The 16,044-nt window shown below is 33.7% G+C and overlaps 1 protein-coding gene across 1 annotated transcript in view; it reads left to right on the top strand.

Annotated features, from left to right (window-relative positions):
- Positions 1 to 16,044, top strand: part of hig (hikaru genki) — a 617,858-nt gene that overhangs the window by 429,780 nt on the left and 172,034 nt on the right. The window contains exon 7 of the mRNA XM_069822891.1: positions 5,371 to 5,514. Within this exon, the coding sequence (XP_069678992.1) occupies positions 5,371 to 5,514 (144 nt within the window). The remainder of the gene's footprint in view (positions 1 to 5,370; positions 5,515 to 16,044) is intronic.

The raw sequence follows: 16,044 nt of genomic DNA, 5'->3' as shown, positions 1-16,044 counted from the left end.
CCATTACTACATAAGCTAGTGGATTATGGTGATTTTCCAGTTTGCAGGTTCAATTTTCTTTTGCCAACTTCGTTTCGAATTTCAGTACTGAGAAAAACTATAATTGGTAGTGATTTTATAACTGTTAAGTTGACAGCAGTGACACAAGTTGTCAGTAGTTTAAATTCTGAAAATTCAAATTGTTCTAGATTTCTGAGGCGGTTACTGGAAGCTAGTGAAATTTGAACATACTAATAATTAATTAATATCAGTATTAATATTAATACATAATAGTTATTGTACTTGTTGCTTTGTGTTGTGATTACAATTTCAAGATTAGAGTCAGGTAGGCTAAGTGTAAATAAATATAACATATTTCGTGTGATACATACCCTTGAGTAATCGATAGAAATACCATTTCACACTTCAATTAATTTCTTTCGTGTTTAGACTTTAATTACAATAATGGAGTAAATATTGTAAAGCATACATTTCAAAGTGGCATTCGTTTTCGGAATTCATACTAATCATTTCACGTGATCAAACAATAGTAATATACGTTACAAGAGCGGTATGTTGACGTTTTCATGGTCGAGGAAAAGATTGAAAAAGCGAAACGTAGTTGAGCTTTTTTAATTTCCGAGAACATGAAAACAAACATACCGCTCGTGTATCGTGCATTATTTTGTGCGAAGATCGTTTATTACATACCTAAAAGACGAATTTCTAATTAGTTGCAATGAAATCTCCATCTTGGTTTCTGTTTAATGACGGCAACTTCGGAAAACCGAAATATCTTTCTTCAACATTGTTGCTATAAAATGTTTTCTGTGTTTACTATACTCCAGCAGGCCGTGATATACGTCTGTCTTTTTTTTCCCCAGTCTATAAATGCGAACTTAAAACAAACGGTAAGGTTATGTAATGATTTATTTTTCATTTTAATATTTTAACAATATTATTTATATAACATATTGCAGTAATAACATCGGCATCTGGAATCTTGTTGATTTTTTCACGGCTTCCTTAATGTTACTTTTATCAGGAATGCAATAAGTTTCGTGGAGTAGTAGACTTTACTTAATTTTTGCAAATATTTAAAAACAATAATTAACATTGCAATTTAGGTGAAATTGCAGTGGTAAGTTTCCAATTTATAATTATTACTATGTTAAACGTCTCTAAAAATAATATGTTAAAAGCCTAAAGCAGTAAAATGAATGTCGCGCTTAAGCGGTAAGAAGAGGGAAATTGTTATGTGTTAGGTTGGGAATACTGAATGTGGTATTTCACACTTACCGCGTATTGGTTATGTGCGGAAAACAAGCAAATACGCACGATCTCGCACAAAATACATTTTTAGGTTAGGTCTCGTGATTCGTAAACTGTTTAACCAAAGCAATGAATTTCATGTTGTCAGACAAAATACATTTTAATATTAGACCATACACTAATCTACTATAGTCGCGACGCTGTTATTCCCGGCGTGACTCCTCCGTTTTGCTTACGTATTAGGAAGTCAAGGCTCTATAAAGTCAAGGTAGGTAGTATCGTTCGCCATTTTTGTTCTTTCGTTGCCAAGCTACCAGACGAGGAATCTATTTGCCACACCGTTAAACATTATCATGTCGTAGCTCCTATGATAATAAATCAAACGCACTGTAATTCAGCAAATAATTGAGCGGCAAATAACGTTCTCATATGGTTTCTGCGAACGCCAACGAAAGAGCCAAAATGGCGGGCGATTGTATTAAGTATTTATCCAGCCTTAGGAAATACATGACGTCTTCATCAGCGAATCACAAGACGTACACGTTTAAATGTAGCCGACCTGCAACGTGATTGGCTGCCGGAAATTAGAGCGACGGGACTATAACTGCTGACATGATGTGCGAGAGGTGCAGAAGAAAAATATACTCTTTCACAAATTATTGAATCTTTTAGAAAAAACCTCCCCAACATAAAGATGAGATGTGGTAAATAACCAAGACATCGTTATTGTTAATACTATATTATTATTATTATTATTATTATTATTATTATTATTATTATTGTTATTATTATTATTATTATTATTATTATTATTATTATTATTATTATTATTATTATAGCACATAGCATTGTGTGATTTTATCCTCTTTTGGTGATATCTAGTATTAGTTGACAACACTGAAGAGACGGCCAAATCATTATTTTAGGAATTTCTCTTACGTGATCCTCTGTATATATCAGTGGCGGTTCCTCGGAGGAGGGAAGGAGAGGAACGCTCTCCTCACATTTTCTTCTTTTGAAAGTAAATATCAAATAAAATATGTGCCTTGAAATTCGAGGAAGATTCGATAATTTTTAAGTTCACAGCTATAAGAAAACCTCGGTTGATCGAGTTTTAAACCACGCGCGCTCATGTGCTGTAGAAAACTGTGAGAAAGATGCGAGATTGTCTGTGTGGAGGAAAGTCAATCCATTCCTCCTTTACTGCAGTTAACACACATAGACAACAGCGCACTAGCGGCCAGAGAAAGAAGCAGAGTTTTAAAGCAAGTAAATGAACGGAGAGGGAGGAGATCCTCTTCTGAATCGGTCATGGGCGAGAAATAGAAACCGACTGGTCGTGCAGCAAGCTCGCTACCGCTGCCACCTAACGATGTTGCATTCAACCAGACTATAACACATCTAGGAGGAGACACAACAAAAACAGTTTTAACGCAACGCTATGAAAGACACCATGTAAACGTTTTTTTAATTATAAATCGAAAATATTATTCATTGCACTTTATATAGGCTACTATTCATGGTTTCAAACTTTCGTGGATATTTGAAAGTTAAAGTCGGGTTTATGTAAAACAAAGAGGAAGTAGTTCTACGTAGTTGGCCCCTGAAATTCACTTCTATTCATTGTGTACTAGACAGGGCAACAGCCAAGTTGTCAGTTTTGTACAAATATATTTGAAACTGAAAGAAGGTACTCCAAACTACATCATTTTTAACATAAAAAATTAATCGGCCGCCGGCAGCTTTGAACAATAAAGATAGTATGACTTTACAAGAACTGACATTCTTCAAAAGCATGTGATACTGAACTTGTAAAATGTACATGTGGCAACACAGACCACGTGGTTGGGTGCAGTGTTCTCGCTTTCCTCAGATTATTTCCCATTCCCATTTCCATTTCCGTAAAACGGCTCCGGTTACGATTTAATAGCTAATCTCTTCCAACACGTGTGATGATGTAGTGTGCTCGAAAAATGCTACGAAGTTGTGAATTTCCTTGTAATTGTTATTTGCGCAATTATTGAACATATTCGACATATTACAAGATAAAAATATTCCAAATTTGCTATTACAAAATATAATAGAAATCTACACAGACAGCAAAATAAGTGTCAAAATAAATAACTGTATATCCGAAAGAAAATTAGTTAATAATGGAGTTCGACAAGGTTGTCCACTATCACCAACTTTATTTAATATCTATATAAATGAAATTATTTTAAAATGGAACCAAATCTACACATCAGGAATCAAAATAACCAGTGCTCTAACATTAAATACCTTACTCTATGCCGATGATCAAGTCATAATTTCCAATTCAGAGGATAATTTACAAAGAGGATTGTATACATTAAATAAAATATTAAAAGATTTTGGGATGGAAATTTCAGCACAAAAATCAAAAGTAATGGCATTTTTAGGACAAGACCCAGTCAGAAGTAAGATAATACCCAATAACCAATGCCTCGAACAAGTGCAAAATTTCAATTATCTGGGTTGTGAAATATCTTATCAAAATGAAAAAGATGTGCACAAGAAAAGTACCAAATTTACACAAATTCTAGGAATAATAAACAATACATTAAAAGCTAAATTAGTACAAAAATCTACAAGAATAAAAATATATAATACACTAGCATTACCCTCCCTTTTATACGGAAGCGAGATTTGGACATTAAAGAAAAAAGACATGAACAGAATCAAAGCAACGGAAATGAAATTTTTCAGGAGGACAGCAGGATATACTCTTTTAGACCGAAAAAGGAATGAAGAAATTTTAGAACAATTAGAAGTAGAGTCAGTAGAAGAAAAAACCAGCAGATACAAATTCAATCGGCTAGATCATGTAAGAAGAATGGAAAATTCAAGAATCCCAAAAATTACGATGCAATATAAACCTAGAGGACATCGTCGATCAGGAAGACCTTTAAGAAGACTGCTAGATGGGGCCGAAACAGGTCTACAGAGGCCTAATTCGTGAAGGATGATGATGATGATTGAACAACGAATGGAAGTGAAAACATATATTTTGGACAATTTAGGAAACTCAGTTTACAAGAACAGATTATTGCTATACAGAAGGGAAGGCCAACCCCAACACTACCTGGTCTTACATGTATGCATGTAGGCTAATTTGTAGCATGTTTCATTCAAGAAGGTATCATTTCGTGCTGTTAACTTCTTTCCTCCTCTTAAGAAATATGCAGGAGCCGCCACTGGTATATATAAAAAACTACATTCTATACTGTTTTCGCTGTAAGAAAAATCGTAGTGTAAACACAAGCACGTGGCTGTCATACCCGTGATTGGCTCCCAGTCGAAACACTCACACGACGCAGGAAAATATAGTCCGTATTTGGAAACTATCATCTTGTATTATTTGAAAATAAAAAATTGAATTCTAGTTGTTAAATACAATGAAACATATAACTTCACTCATATGTAAAACGATATGTAAAAGAAAAGCTACTTTTATATTTTGTTATGTACTATGAACGCGGATGAATACCAACAGTAATACCGAGGTAGTCTGTTCTTGTAACAAGCTGGCGTCACTTGAGTTCATAGTCGTTCTGGTAAGCACGTGGTACTGAAGTATCGCTTCTGCATCCTCGGTGTGTGTGGTTATTAAACTTAAGAGTAGAAACCCTCTCAAAAGCGGAGAAAAACAAACAGTCTTAAATGTATATAATAAGTTATGTGAGCTTTAATTAGAGTAATTATAAAGTAAATGTTTCCTAAGCAAACGAATGCATAGTAGTGAGGTTAGGCCTACATGATTAGTAACGGGAAATGTTTAACATGAAACAGAATGTACAACAGTGGGCGGGAACACGTACTGAGAATCTATGGCGCCAAACAGCGACCAATGAAGTCTCACTTCAGTCACGTGCTATTGTTTATATTAGGATTTTTCTTACAGCGAAAAGATTATACATAACCTGGACTACAGCCATAAACAGAAGCGCTGCATGATATATTTGCGAACAACCGCAGTTAGATTTCATTCCAGTTGTCAACACAGATTCCTTTCATTCTGATCGCTATACTTTCCTTACCCGCCGCCGACGACCCTTTGTCTCAGAGCTGCTGAATACGTGAACTTCTTTTCTCCCACAGCGGTCCACTGCGAGCCCATGGAAATCAATGACCCTTACCTGACGTCACGCGTGGAAGGCACTCGTCTGGGTCAAGTGGCAGTTTTCCAGTGTCCTATTGGTTTTCGTCTCAACGGCACTTCGAACCTCACATGTCAGGCTTCAGGTAAGTGCTGCAACAATACCCCATCCAGACCATCAGCATTTACGATTTCTTTTGTTCAAGTCTCAAGTATGAGCACTCCTAGTAAGTAGCAACTAATTGCTAAATTAATCTCTCATTCTCGAGTGGAGAACACAATATAATGTAACTCTCTCTAGTGAGACTTGGAGTCCGTGCCAAGATTGTAACATTGATTTCGTAAACGAGACGAGTTTTTGGAACAAAAGACTTTCTCCGTCTATTACCTTAGCAATTTCGGCGAAACTTTACTAATAAATGATTTAGAAGCCATTCTGTAATTTCATGTCTATCAAAAAATTAAAAAGAAGAGATAATAAGCTTGACGAAGAAACAAACTCAAGTTCTTTTAAACTCTTCACTCTGTCATTTCTCTCGGAAACATTCTCTTTCTAAACTTGAGCATCTTGACTGTATCTCACAAGCGAACCTTCCAGAATCATTTGGTGAAATCAATTAATTAAACAGAATGTTCCATTTATCTTGAGCACCTATTATAACCTTTTTGCTTGGATAGGTATTGGAATTTTTGTTTTTGAGAGTTATATTAGAACGAGTGCCTAACATGAGTGTAAAGATTTGGTGCAGGTAACTACATTATGGTACAAGACACACGTGACGCCATCAATTTTTCAAATATCACTACATACTTTAATCATGTTACATTGATTACACACATTAAGACGAGTTCAAAAATGTATCACAATGTCACCTTCCTAATCAATAACAACAACAAAATGAATGCCATCAGAATGTGTCGTTTGTTGTGGTGCCCCATTCAACTTATGCATTAACATACACAAAATGAAAGACGACTGACGTCGGTACATGTCGTGTGTTGTGTGTTTGCTGTCTAACATGTAAACAAACCACAATAACTGTCGACGCCACAATCCGCTTACAGTGGCCTGCACGTTCCCCGGACTTGTCGCCACTCGACTTCTTCCTGTGAGGAACTGTAAAGGACAGTGTGTACCAAAACATTCTGGCAACACCAGACGACATGCAGCAACGCATTCGACAGGCTTGTGTGTTCATTCAGCCAGCAACATGCCGGGCAGTCATGCGGTCTTTCGGGGAACTCCTTTGAATGTGCATTAATGTCAATGGTCACCATTTCGAACATCTTCTGTGACTCTCAGAGCATAACATTATCACACTGAAAGTACGTTTTTGTTTCCTTTTCTTTTTCAGACATTTTTTTTTTACAGCAGACTGGATGATAAAAGCTTCTCAACCGAATAATAACACGCATTTCCCATATTTATTCTGCGTTTAATTTCCTCCCGAGTACTATCATTTATGTTTGTTACTGTTGCTCCCAGGTATTTGAATTTTTCCACCTCTTCAAAGGATAAATTTCCAATTTGTATATTTCCATTTCGTACAATATTCTCGTCACGAGATATAATCATATACTTTTTCTTTTCGGGATTTACTTCCAAACCTATCTCTTTACTTGCTTCAAGTAAAATTCCCGCGTTTTCTCTAATCGTTTGTGGATTTTCTCCTAACATATTCACGTCATCCGCATAGACAAGCAGCTAATGTAACCCGTCCAATTCCAAACCCTGTCTGTTATCCTGGACTTTCCTAATGGCATACTCTAGAGCAAAGTTAAAAAGTAAAGATGATAGTGCATCTCCTTGCTTTAGCCCACACAAATAAAAAATCACAACATGAACACAACTCACAAGTACAAAATCACAACACAAATCATCTGTTGCACTAAGCTGGAAAAAGTATTAATCGCTTACACGACACTTCCAGCACTTACAAAAATCTTAACTATAACACTTAGGAAAAACATAAATAATTCAAACACTTACACTACGGTTATTTATTTCCGAAAAGTTTTATCGAGAAGGGATTGTATTATTTTTAGTTTCTTCCCGCGAGAGGCGATTCGTTAATGTTTGTTTTATTAGTTTTGAACACGATAGGTTTTTGTTTATAACAGAAGAGTAGCAGTACTAAGAGAAATAAACAAATATTGTTAAAATGAGTTCAAACGAGGATTCAGATATTGAAAGTGCTGGAATTTCTGCAATTGAATGTTTATAATAAATAAAATATATTCTATTTTTTTTTAATTTAATGTATAGTTCACATTATGCATTCAGATAATAGCAGTATCCTTATCTAAATATTTGAGTAATAAAACTATCAGTAACTAACTAGTTGCGTAATGAATGTGTTTACAACATTTTTATTAGTGATGTAAAATCTACATTACCTAATCAAAGTGCATAAAAATACTTACAAACTTGACATTTCTCAAATTTAATCCATAGTCATGAAAAAAAATACAAATATGCATTTTCGAAAATAAGAAAGAACGTGTATTCATTTTCGCTTAAGTTCTACCGAGACATCATTTTATTTTTACTTCAATTTTTATTGTACCTGAGTTTTTTAATGTACTTCACTCTCACTCCCTCTACTAATAAACTTACAACCGTTCTCCACACAGAACCAAGACCGCGTATGCAGTACTGTGTTAGTGAGTATAGTACGTTCCAGAAATATGTTCGCGTTTTCCAGTGACGAAAGAGCTTTCAATATTGAATCATATTTTCGCACAGATACTGTCGTCCGTTTGCCTACGTCGCATCCCGGTTTCCCCCATCTGTTCTGTTCGCCCCTCTGTAAAGTCTAGTAGCTGGGTTGTCTTAGCTCTTTTCTGAAAACATTAATTTCTGTTAGAAATTGGCTGTCTACGTAATATTATACAACTGTTAAAATACCTTAAATAAAAGGGCCTCGTTAAGTAATTGTCACGTGATTTCCCCCCCCTTTCTACGACCCTGCTACAAAACCATTTGAACGCACAGTAGATAGCATTTCTGAGTAATTTTATCTTTTCGGATCGGGCAGAAATGAAGATTAAATTTACAGTACGTAAGGTACTCTTTTATAGAGTAGGTATAGAATTATTTCAACATGATTACGAAGGACGAAAGTGGTAATTGGAATTAGGTACAATAGTCTATAGTGCGATAATATGCACAAAAGAACTGAAGCCTGTATCGAAATGAACGGCCACTATTTTCAAAAATGTGTTTAAATATCCAAATTATGATTATTTTTCAATTTCACTTCATTCTTTATATTGTGCGCTAATTTGCTGTAACAGTACAATACACATTGCATAATTAATATGTCCGAATAGATAGTTCAATTCGTGAGTAAAAACACTAAGTGTTAATACTGTACTGTATTTTGATTAAACAAAAACCTAATGAAAATTATCAAACTCAAAATTGTGATATTTCCTAGTTTACATAAATGGGCAAACTACTTTTCTTCCCTCCTATACCTAGTAAAGTGATTTGTATTTTACGGTAGTATCATCGAACTCCAGTCTTGGAAGGGGGAGGAAGCGGTGTTTCCGGTTCTAGACCTTTAATCCGAAGGTATAGCAAGGTTAATATTAAAAATGTTATCTACACTAATAATAAATCTATAGCCGAAATTTTTTTGGTAATTTTCGATTTTCCAAAAATAATTGGTCCTAACATATATTACTAATCACCCTGAAACCGAAAATCGCTTTTTTGAAATTTTTGTTTATATGTCTGTCTGTCTGTCTGTCTGTTACCTTTTCACGCGATAATGGCTTAACGGATTTCGATGAAAATTGGAATATAAATTATGTTCGTTGTAACTTAGATTTTAGGCTATATGGTATTCAAAATACATTATTTAAAAGGGGGGTTATAAGGGGGCGTGAATTAAATAAATCGAAATATCTCGCTTATTATTGATTTTTGTGAAAAATGTTACATAGCAAAAGTTTCTTTAAAAATAATTTGCGATAAGTTTTATTCCTTGAAAAACTTTGATAGGACTAATGAGGTAAATGAGTTTCAAAATTAAAATAACTGCCATCTAAGGCCATATAATGAAATAAAAAACAAATGACTTCGTCTATAAGGGGCCTTGGACAGCAACTATCGAAAGCTATGAACGATAGCCTACATAGAATGTTTCTGTGTTTGTATGAAGTAATATCGGAAGCTAAATTAACCGATTTGTATAATTAATTATTATTTCACCATTGGAAAGTGTAGTTTCTCTATATGGACATAATGCTATAATGTTATTATAGTAACTTCTGATATAATATAATATAATATAATATAATATAATATATGTAATGTAATATTGTATAATATAATTTAAGTTATTTGAAGGGTTCAGAACCATAGTGGGCCAAACGCCATTTACTGACTACGTAGAATAGAAATGAAAGGTTAAAATTAAGTTATTACCATTATTCAATGGAAACCTATAACAAGTAAATTAAAGTATACACATTAAATATAAATGATGTCAATGTTCATTAAACTATGGTTGCATGTAATAAAAATTAGAAACATGTTAAAGGAATTGTCATTGCACCAATGAGTGGTCTCTGGACCAAAATGATCGCATTTTAATTATTTGGATGCAATTTAAATTAAGTAACATATTAAACGATTTATCCTTCTATCAAACACGAATGTTCCCTGGATTAAATGTCCTATTTTAAGTATGTAATTACTTTATATTTATTTCTAACAGGTGCAGCGGAGCGTACTGGTACGGCTAGTTAAAAATAAAATCATGTCCCTGTATAGGTATTACGTACTTTAGCTCCTAACAAATTATTTCTGCAAATGATATTTCTATATTATACGGATTTTATCTTCCATTCCGTTTAGATATGATATTCGAAATTATACTATAAAATGAAGTCATATGTTAGTGATTAAAAGACAAGGCAATATTTCGCAATAGAAATTTTTCGTAAATCATTTACTTTCGGCGTCATTGACCTCGCCTACATGATACTGCGTACAGAGCTCTTTAATATGGTTTTTGTGCGCCTCCAAATTTTTCACAGAGGAACGATTCTCAACGCTGGAAGAGAGTACGTACAAAAAGAAAATTTTTGCCTTGGGATTTTCTTCGACGGATCTTGAGAGCAGTGAGAATTTCTTCTAATTGCTCTGCTTTTGCGTTAATGGAAACCCAGCTTGTTCCGACATACTTTCCAAGGGAGGATGACTCAGGAAACTCTCCAGAGATTAATACGCAGAGTTACCGATTTCTGCTACTGGACTAGCGAAACTGTACTACTGTATTGCTTTCAAAGACAAAAATTAACAAAATCCTTCCGTTATTATGCTACAAATTTTACATATTTGTGCGTTTTTCTTCCTTGAAGATTTTACACATTGGTATGTTATTTAATTCGTCAATCATATAATTTACAAACATTCTTAAAAAGTTCGCACCAAAACTCTGTTTTCGAGTTGAATCCAACCAAGCAAATACAGGATGATTCAAAACCTCTGCGACAAACTCAGAGGGGCGATAGATCTAACAGTAAGGAACCCTTTTTTTGTATTGTATTGTATTGTATTGTATTTATTAACATTCCATGGTATTCATACATTGCTTCACAGCTAGGATATGGAACAAGTCAAAAAACTTAATACTATTGTAATGTCTTAATTTTTAGTTACAGTCTAGATGAAATATATACAGAAGAGAATTACAATATAGTCTACTAGTACAACACAAAGTTTTAGTATGAATTTCATGAAGTGTTATTCAATGTCATGAATTCACCTACAGAATAGAAGGCGTGAGAAATTAGGTACTTCTTTAATTTGGCCCTAAATAATTTTATGTTTTGAGTTTCATTTTTTATATCGATAGGGAGGCTATTAAAAATGTTTACTGCCATATAACGCACTCATTTTTGATAGCACGATAGACTTGCCGAATGAGTATGAAACTCATTTTTTTGACGTGTATTTATGCTATGAACTGTTGAATTAGTTACAAAGTTTTCACGATTACACAAGAGGAAGATTATTAATGAAAAGATATACTGACAAGCCATGGGCATTATTTGTAGTTTTTTTAAAACAATCTTACACGATTCTCTAGATTTGGCACCTACTATTATTCTAATTACTCTTTTTTGTAATAGAAATATATTGTTACTATCTGTGGAATTTCCCCAGAATATTATTCCAAAACTCATTACCGAGTGGAAGTATGCAAGCTACATTGTTTCTAAGGTATTGATATTTACTATCTTTTGCATAGATCTAATAGCAAACATGCTGAATTTGCTTTGGGGGTAATTTCTTTAATATGATTTTTCCAGTTTAACACATTATCGATTTTTGAGCCAAGAAATTTGGTTGTTGTTTCCAACAGGGATCTATTGTTAATTATTGCGCTAGAAATTTGCGAGATTGAATTTGGACAGGATTTAAGTTGAATTATGTTAGTTTGTGTTACAATTTAATACTAATTTATTGACTGAGAACCAGTCACATATTTTGAAGAGAATTTCCTCTGTTGAAGATTGGAATGTGTTGGAGTTATTGGCTGTAATTACTATACTTATGTCATCTGAAAATAATATGGGATGACCTCTGCAAATAGTAATAAACAATCTATGTCTTTTGACGCGTCGTTTGGAAGTTTTCGTTAAAAATATTTTTGCGCGGGCGTATTTCAATGTACGCGAATGTGTGCACCCTGTTTGTTTGTTGAGATGTTTGTAAGAGACGAGAAGAATTGTTGTTGTATGTTTACGTTTAATATTCAATACCTTTTCAGTTCAGTGTAATCATCAATTACTATTGTCGACAACAATATGAATGAAGCAGATAAACTATAATATAGCAAAAATAGCCTTGCTTCCACTGAAACAATACAGATGAAGACATTTATACTAATAATAAATCTGTAGCCGAAAATTTTCTGGTAATTTTCGATTTTCCAAAAATAATTGGTCCTAGCATATATAATTAACCACCCTGAAACCGAAAATCGCTTTTTTGAAATTTTTGTCTGTCTGTCTGGATGTTTGTTACCTTTTCACGCGATAATGGCTGAACGGATTTCGATGAAAATTGGAATATAAATTAAGTTCGTTGTAACTTAGATTTTAGGCGCTATGGCATTCAAAATACGTTATTTAAAAGGAAGGTTATAAGGGGACCTGAATTAAATAAGTCGAAATATCTCGCTTATTATTGATTTTTGTAAAAAATGTTATATAACAAAAGTTTCTTTAAAAATAATTTCCGATAAGTTTTATTTTTTACAAAATTTTGATAGGACTGATATTTAATGAGATAAATGAGTTTTAAAATTACAATAACGACATCTAAGGCGCTATACTGAAATAAAAACAAATGACTTCGTCTATAAGGGGTCTTGGACAACAACGATCGAAAGCTATTAAACATAGCCTACAGAAAATGTTTCTGTGTTTGTATGAAGTAATATCGGAAACTAATTAGTTGTTTAATTATTATTTCACCATTGGAAAATGTAGTTTCTCTAGATGGACATAATTCTGCAATGTTATTACAGTAACTTCTGAAACATATAGCAAGTAATATAAAGTATACACATTAAAACTAAATGATATGTCAATCTTCATTAAACTATGGTTGCATGTAATAACAATTAAGAAACATGTTAAAGGAATTGTCATTGCAACAAATGAGTGGTCTCTGGACCAAAATGACGGCATTTTATTATTTAAATAAAATTTAAATTAAGTAGCATATTAAACGATTTATCCTTCTATCAAACACGAATGTTCCCTGGATCAAACGTCCTATTTTAATTATGTAATTACTGTATATTTATTTCTAACAGGTGCGACGGAGCGCACGGGTACGGCTAGTACTATATATAACATTAAAAGCACGAAAAAAAAAACAATGCAAACATGTAATGCGCAAACACATAATAAGTTGCGGCCTATTTTAAGTTATCATTGATATTGTTTATTCCTTCCGATGTTCATTTTGTTTCATCGTCGTATAATTACGTCCTGACTATGTGACAAGAAAGGAACGTGTTTCAAAATTATAAACCGCACTATTTCGTACAACAGCTTTCTTGCAATCTTGCAGCAAGCCACATTACCACCAAGGCTGTGCTGCACTTCGTGACTCATTAATCTATTGCATGGAGTTTTCTGATTACAAAGGATTTTGTTGTGCTCTGTAAAACTAATTATTAAATCTTTCCGCCATTGTGTGCACAGTCATAGCGGCTTTTATGTCCCGTCGTCAACACTAGAAAGGCGATGATTGCATCCTCTTCTAGTAAACATGAATGATTTGGCTACGACCATTAAAGTATGCTTTAGTACATAGGCTTTTCAAGACATGCAGAGAACAATATTAGTAGAATGCACAAGAATTCTTGTACGTCACGCTGGCAACCAGTCGGCTGTCAACTTCTGTTTTTATTACTAAAGAGACTTCCTAGTGAATAATGACTTCAATTCCTGATGCTGGCACATGGTTTCTGATGTTAGGTTCCGAGGCAAGGTGGTATACATAAATGTCTACTTCTGAATTATTATTATTATTATTATTATTATTATTATTATTATTATTATTATTATTATTATTAATCATTAGGTAAAACACGTAAATTTTACTTGAAGCAAGTAAAGCGATAGGTTTGGAAGTAAATCCCGAAAATTCAAAGTATATGATTATGTCTCGTGACCAGAATATTGTATGAAATGGAAATATAAAAATTGGAGATTTATCCTTCGAAGAGGTGGAAAAATTCAAATATCTTGGAGCAACAGTAACAAAATATAAACGACACTCGGAAGGAAATTAAACGCAGAATAAATATGGGAAATGCCTGTTATTATTCGGTTGAGAAGCTTCTGTCAAATAGTCTGCTGTCAAAAAATCTGAAAGTTAGAATTTATAAAACAGTTAATTACCGGTTGTTCTGTATGGTTGTGAAACTTGGACTCTCACTTTGAGAGAGGAACATAGGTAAAGGGTGTTTGAGAATAAGGTGCTTAGGAAAATATTTGGGGATAAGAGGGATGAAATTACAGGAGAATGGAGAAAGTTACGCAACGCAGAACTGCACGCATTGTATTTTTTACCTGGCATAAATAGGAACATTAAATCCAGACGTTTGAGATGGACAGGACATGTAGCACGAATGGGCGAATCCAGAAATGCATATAGAGTGTTAGTTGGGAGACCGGAGGGAAAAACACCTTTGGGGAGGCCGAGACGTAGATGGGAAGATAATATTAAAATGGATTTGAGACATGTGGGATATGATGATACAGAATGGATTAATCTTGCGCAGGATAGGGACCAATGGCGGGCTTATGTGAGGGCGGCAATGAACCTCCGGGTTCCTTAAAAGCCAGTAAGTAAGTATTATTATTATATTATTATTATTATTATTATTATTATTATTATTATTATTATTATTATTTGCCGATGACATTACAATCTTTCGAAAAGTTAATAGCTTGGCTGATTCTCAAATTCTTCAAAATGATATTCATTCAATTTGACTATGGTCTGATGAAAATGGAATGAAAATTAATAAATCCAAAATTTTTATAATTTCCTTTTCACGTAAAACTACGTCCTTAAAATAATTATTCTCTTAATGATGTCATAATTACTAGGAAATATTGTATTAGAGATCTTGGTGTCCTACTACTAGACAGGTACAATTTGCGTACCTCGTTTTTCGTGTGGTTAGCACGGCACAAGGAAATCGCTGAAACAACATAGGACAGCACATGACGAAAGACAAACATCCAATATCATGGATGAAAGATGAATTTAATTTCTTCCATTGCCTACGTCTGGAATCAAACAACGGACCTCTTGAATGGAAAGCAAATACGCTATCCACAGAATCTACAGAAGGTCATTATTATTATTATTATTTTTTTTTTAGTAGTAGTAGTAGTAGTAGTAGTAGTAGTAGTAGTAGTAGTAGTAGTAGTAGTAAGAAGAAGTAGTAGTAGTAGTAGTAGTAGTAGTAGTAGTAGTAAGAAGAAGTAGTAGTAGTAGTAGTAGTAGTAGTAGTAGTAGTAGTAGTAGTAGTAATTTTTCTGTTAATTTATTTCCAACGGTTTAGACCTATACCATCTAAGTAAACGGCTTATTTGTCGGTATCATTTATCTCCATTCAAGTCACATTGTATTTTATGTCTTACGAAGATCTATGGTTTACCATGGACTGTCATTATTTCCAAGTTTTTAATTTATTTTTTTTTGTAATTATTAGTAAAAATCCGCATGATATTACTTGTTTAAACGTCTGCAGTACAGGCAAATTACGTTTTGCGTTTTTTTCTTAGCAAATAGCTTCTTTTAGGACACAAACATTCTGTAATTTGTCACTTGTCCCTGTTTCGCCTGTCAACCTGTCACTAGTACAATCAGTCATTTTTTTAACAAAATAGGCTGCTTAAGTTAGATTACACTGCATATAATTACGAAATGCAATTATATTGGCCAGACGAATATTACATAGATTATAAAACTGTCTGTATAACTCTAAACTTTTTGCACTATGGATATCTTTCGCTGAGACTAAGATCTAAATAATTTTACACTCTTTGAAAAGATTCATCACGCAAGATTAATCTTCTTTGGCAGCGTCATAATGTTCCTTATCGACATGTTCCTTCAATATCTG

This window comes from Periplaneta americana, chromosome 4, assembly GCF_040183065.1.
Source record: "Periplaneta americana isolate PAMFEO1 chromosome 4, P.americana_PAMFEO1_priV1, whole genome shotgun sequence".
Taxonomy (NCBI): domain Eukaryota; kingdom Metazoa; phylum Arthropoda; class Insecta; order Blattodea; family Blattidae; genus Periplaneta; species Periplaneta americana.
This window is presented reverse-complemented; position numbering and strand designations above follow the sequence as displayed.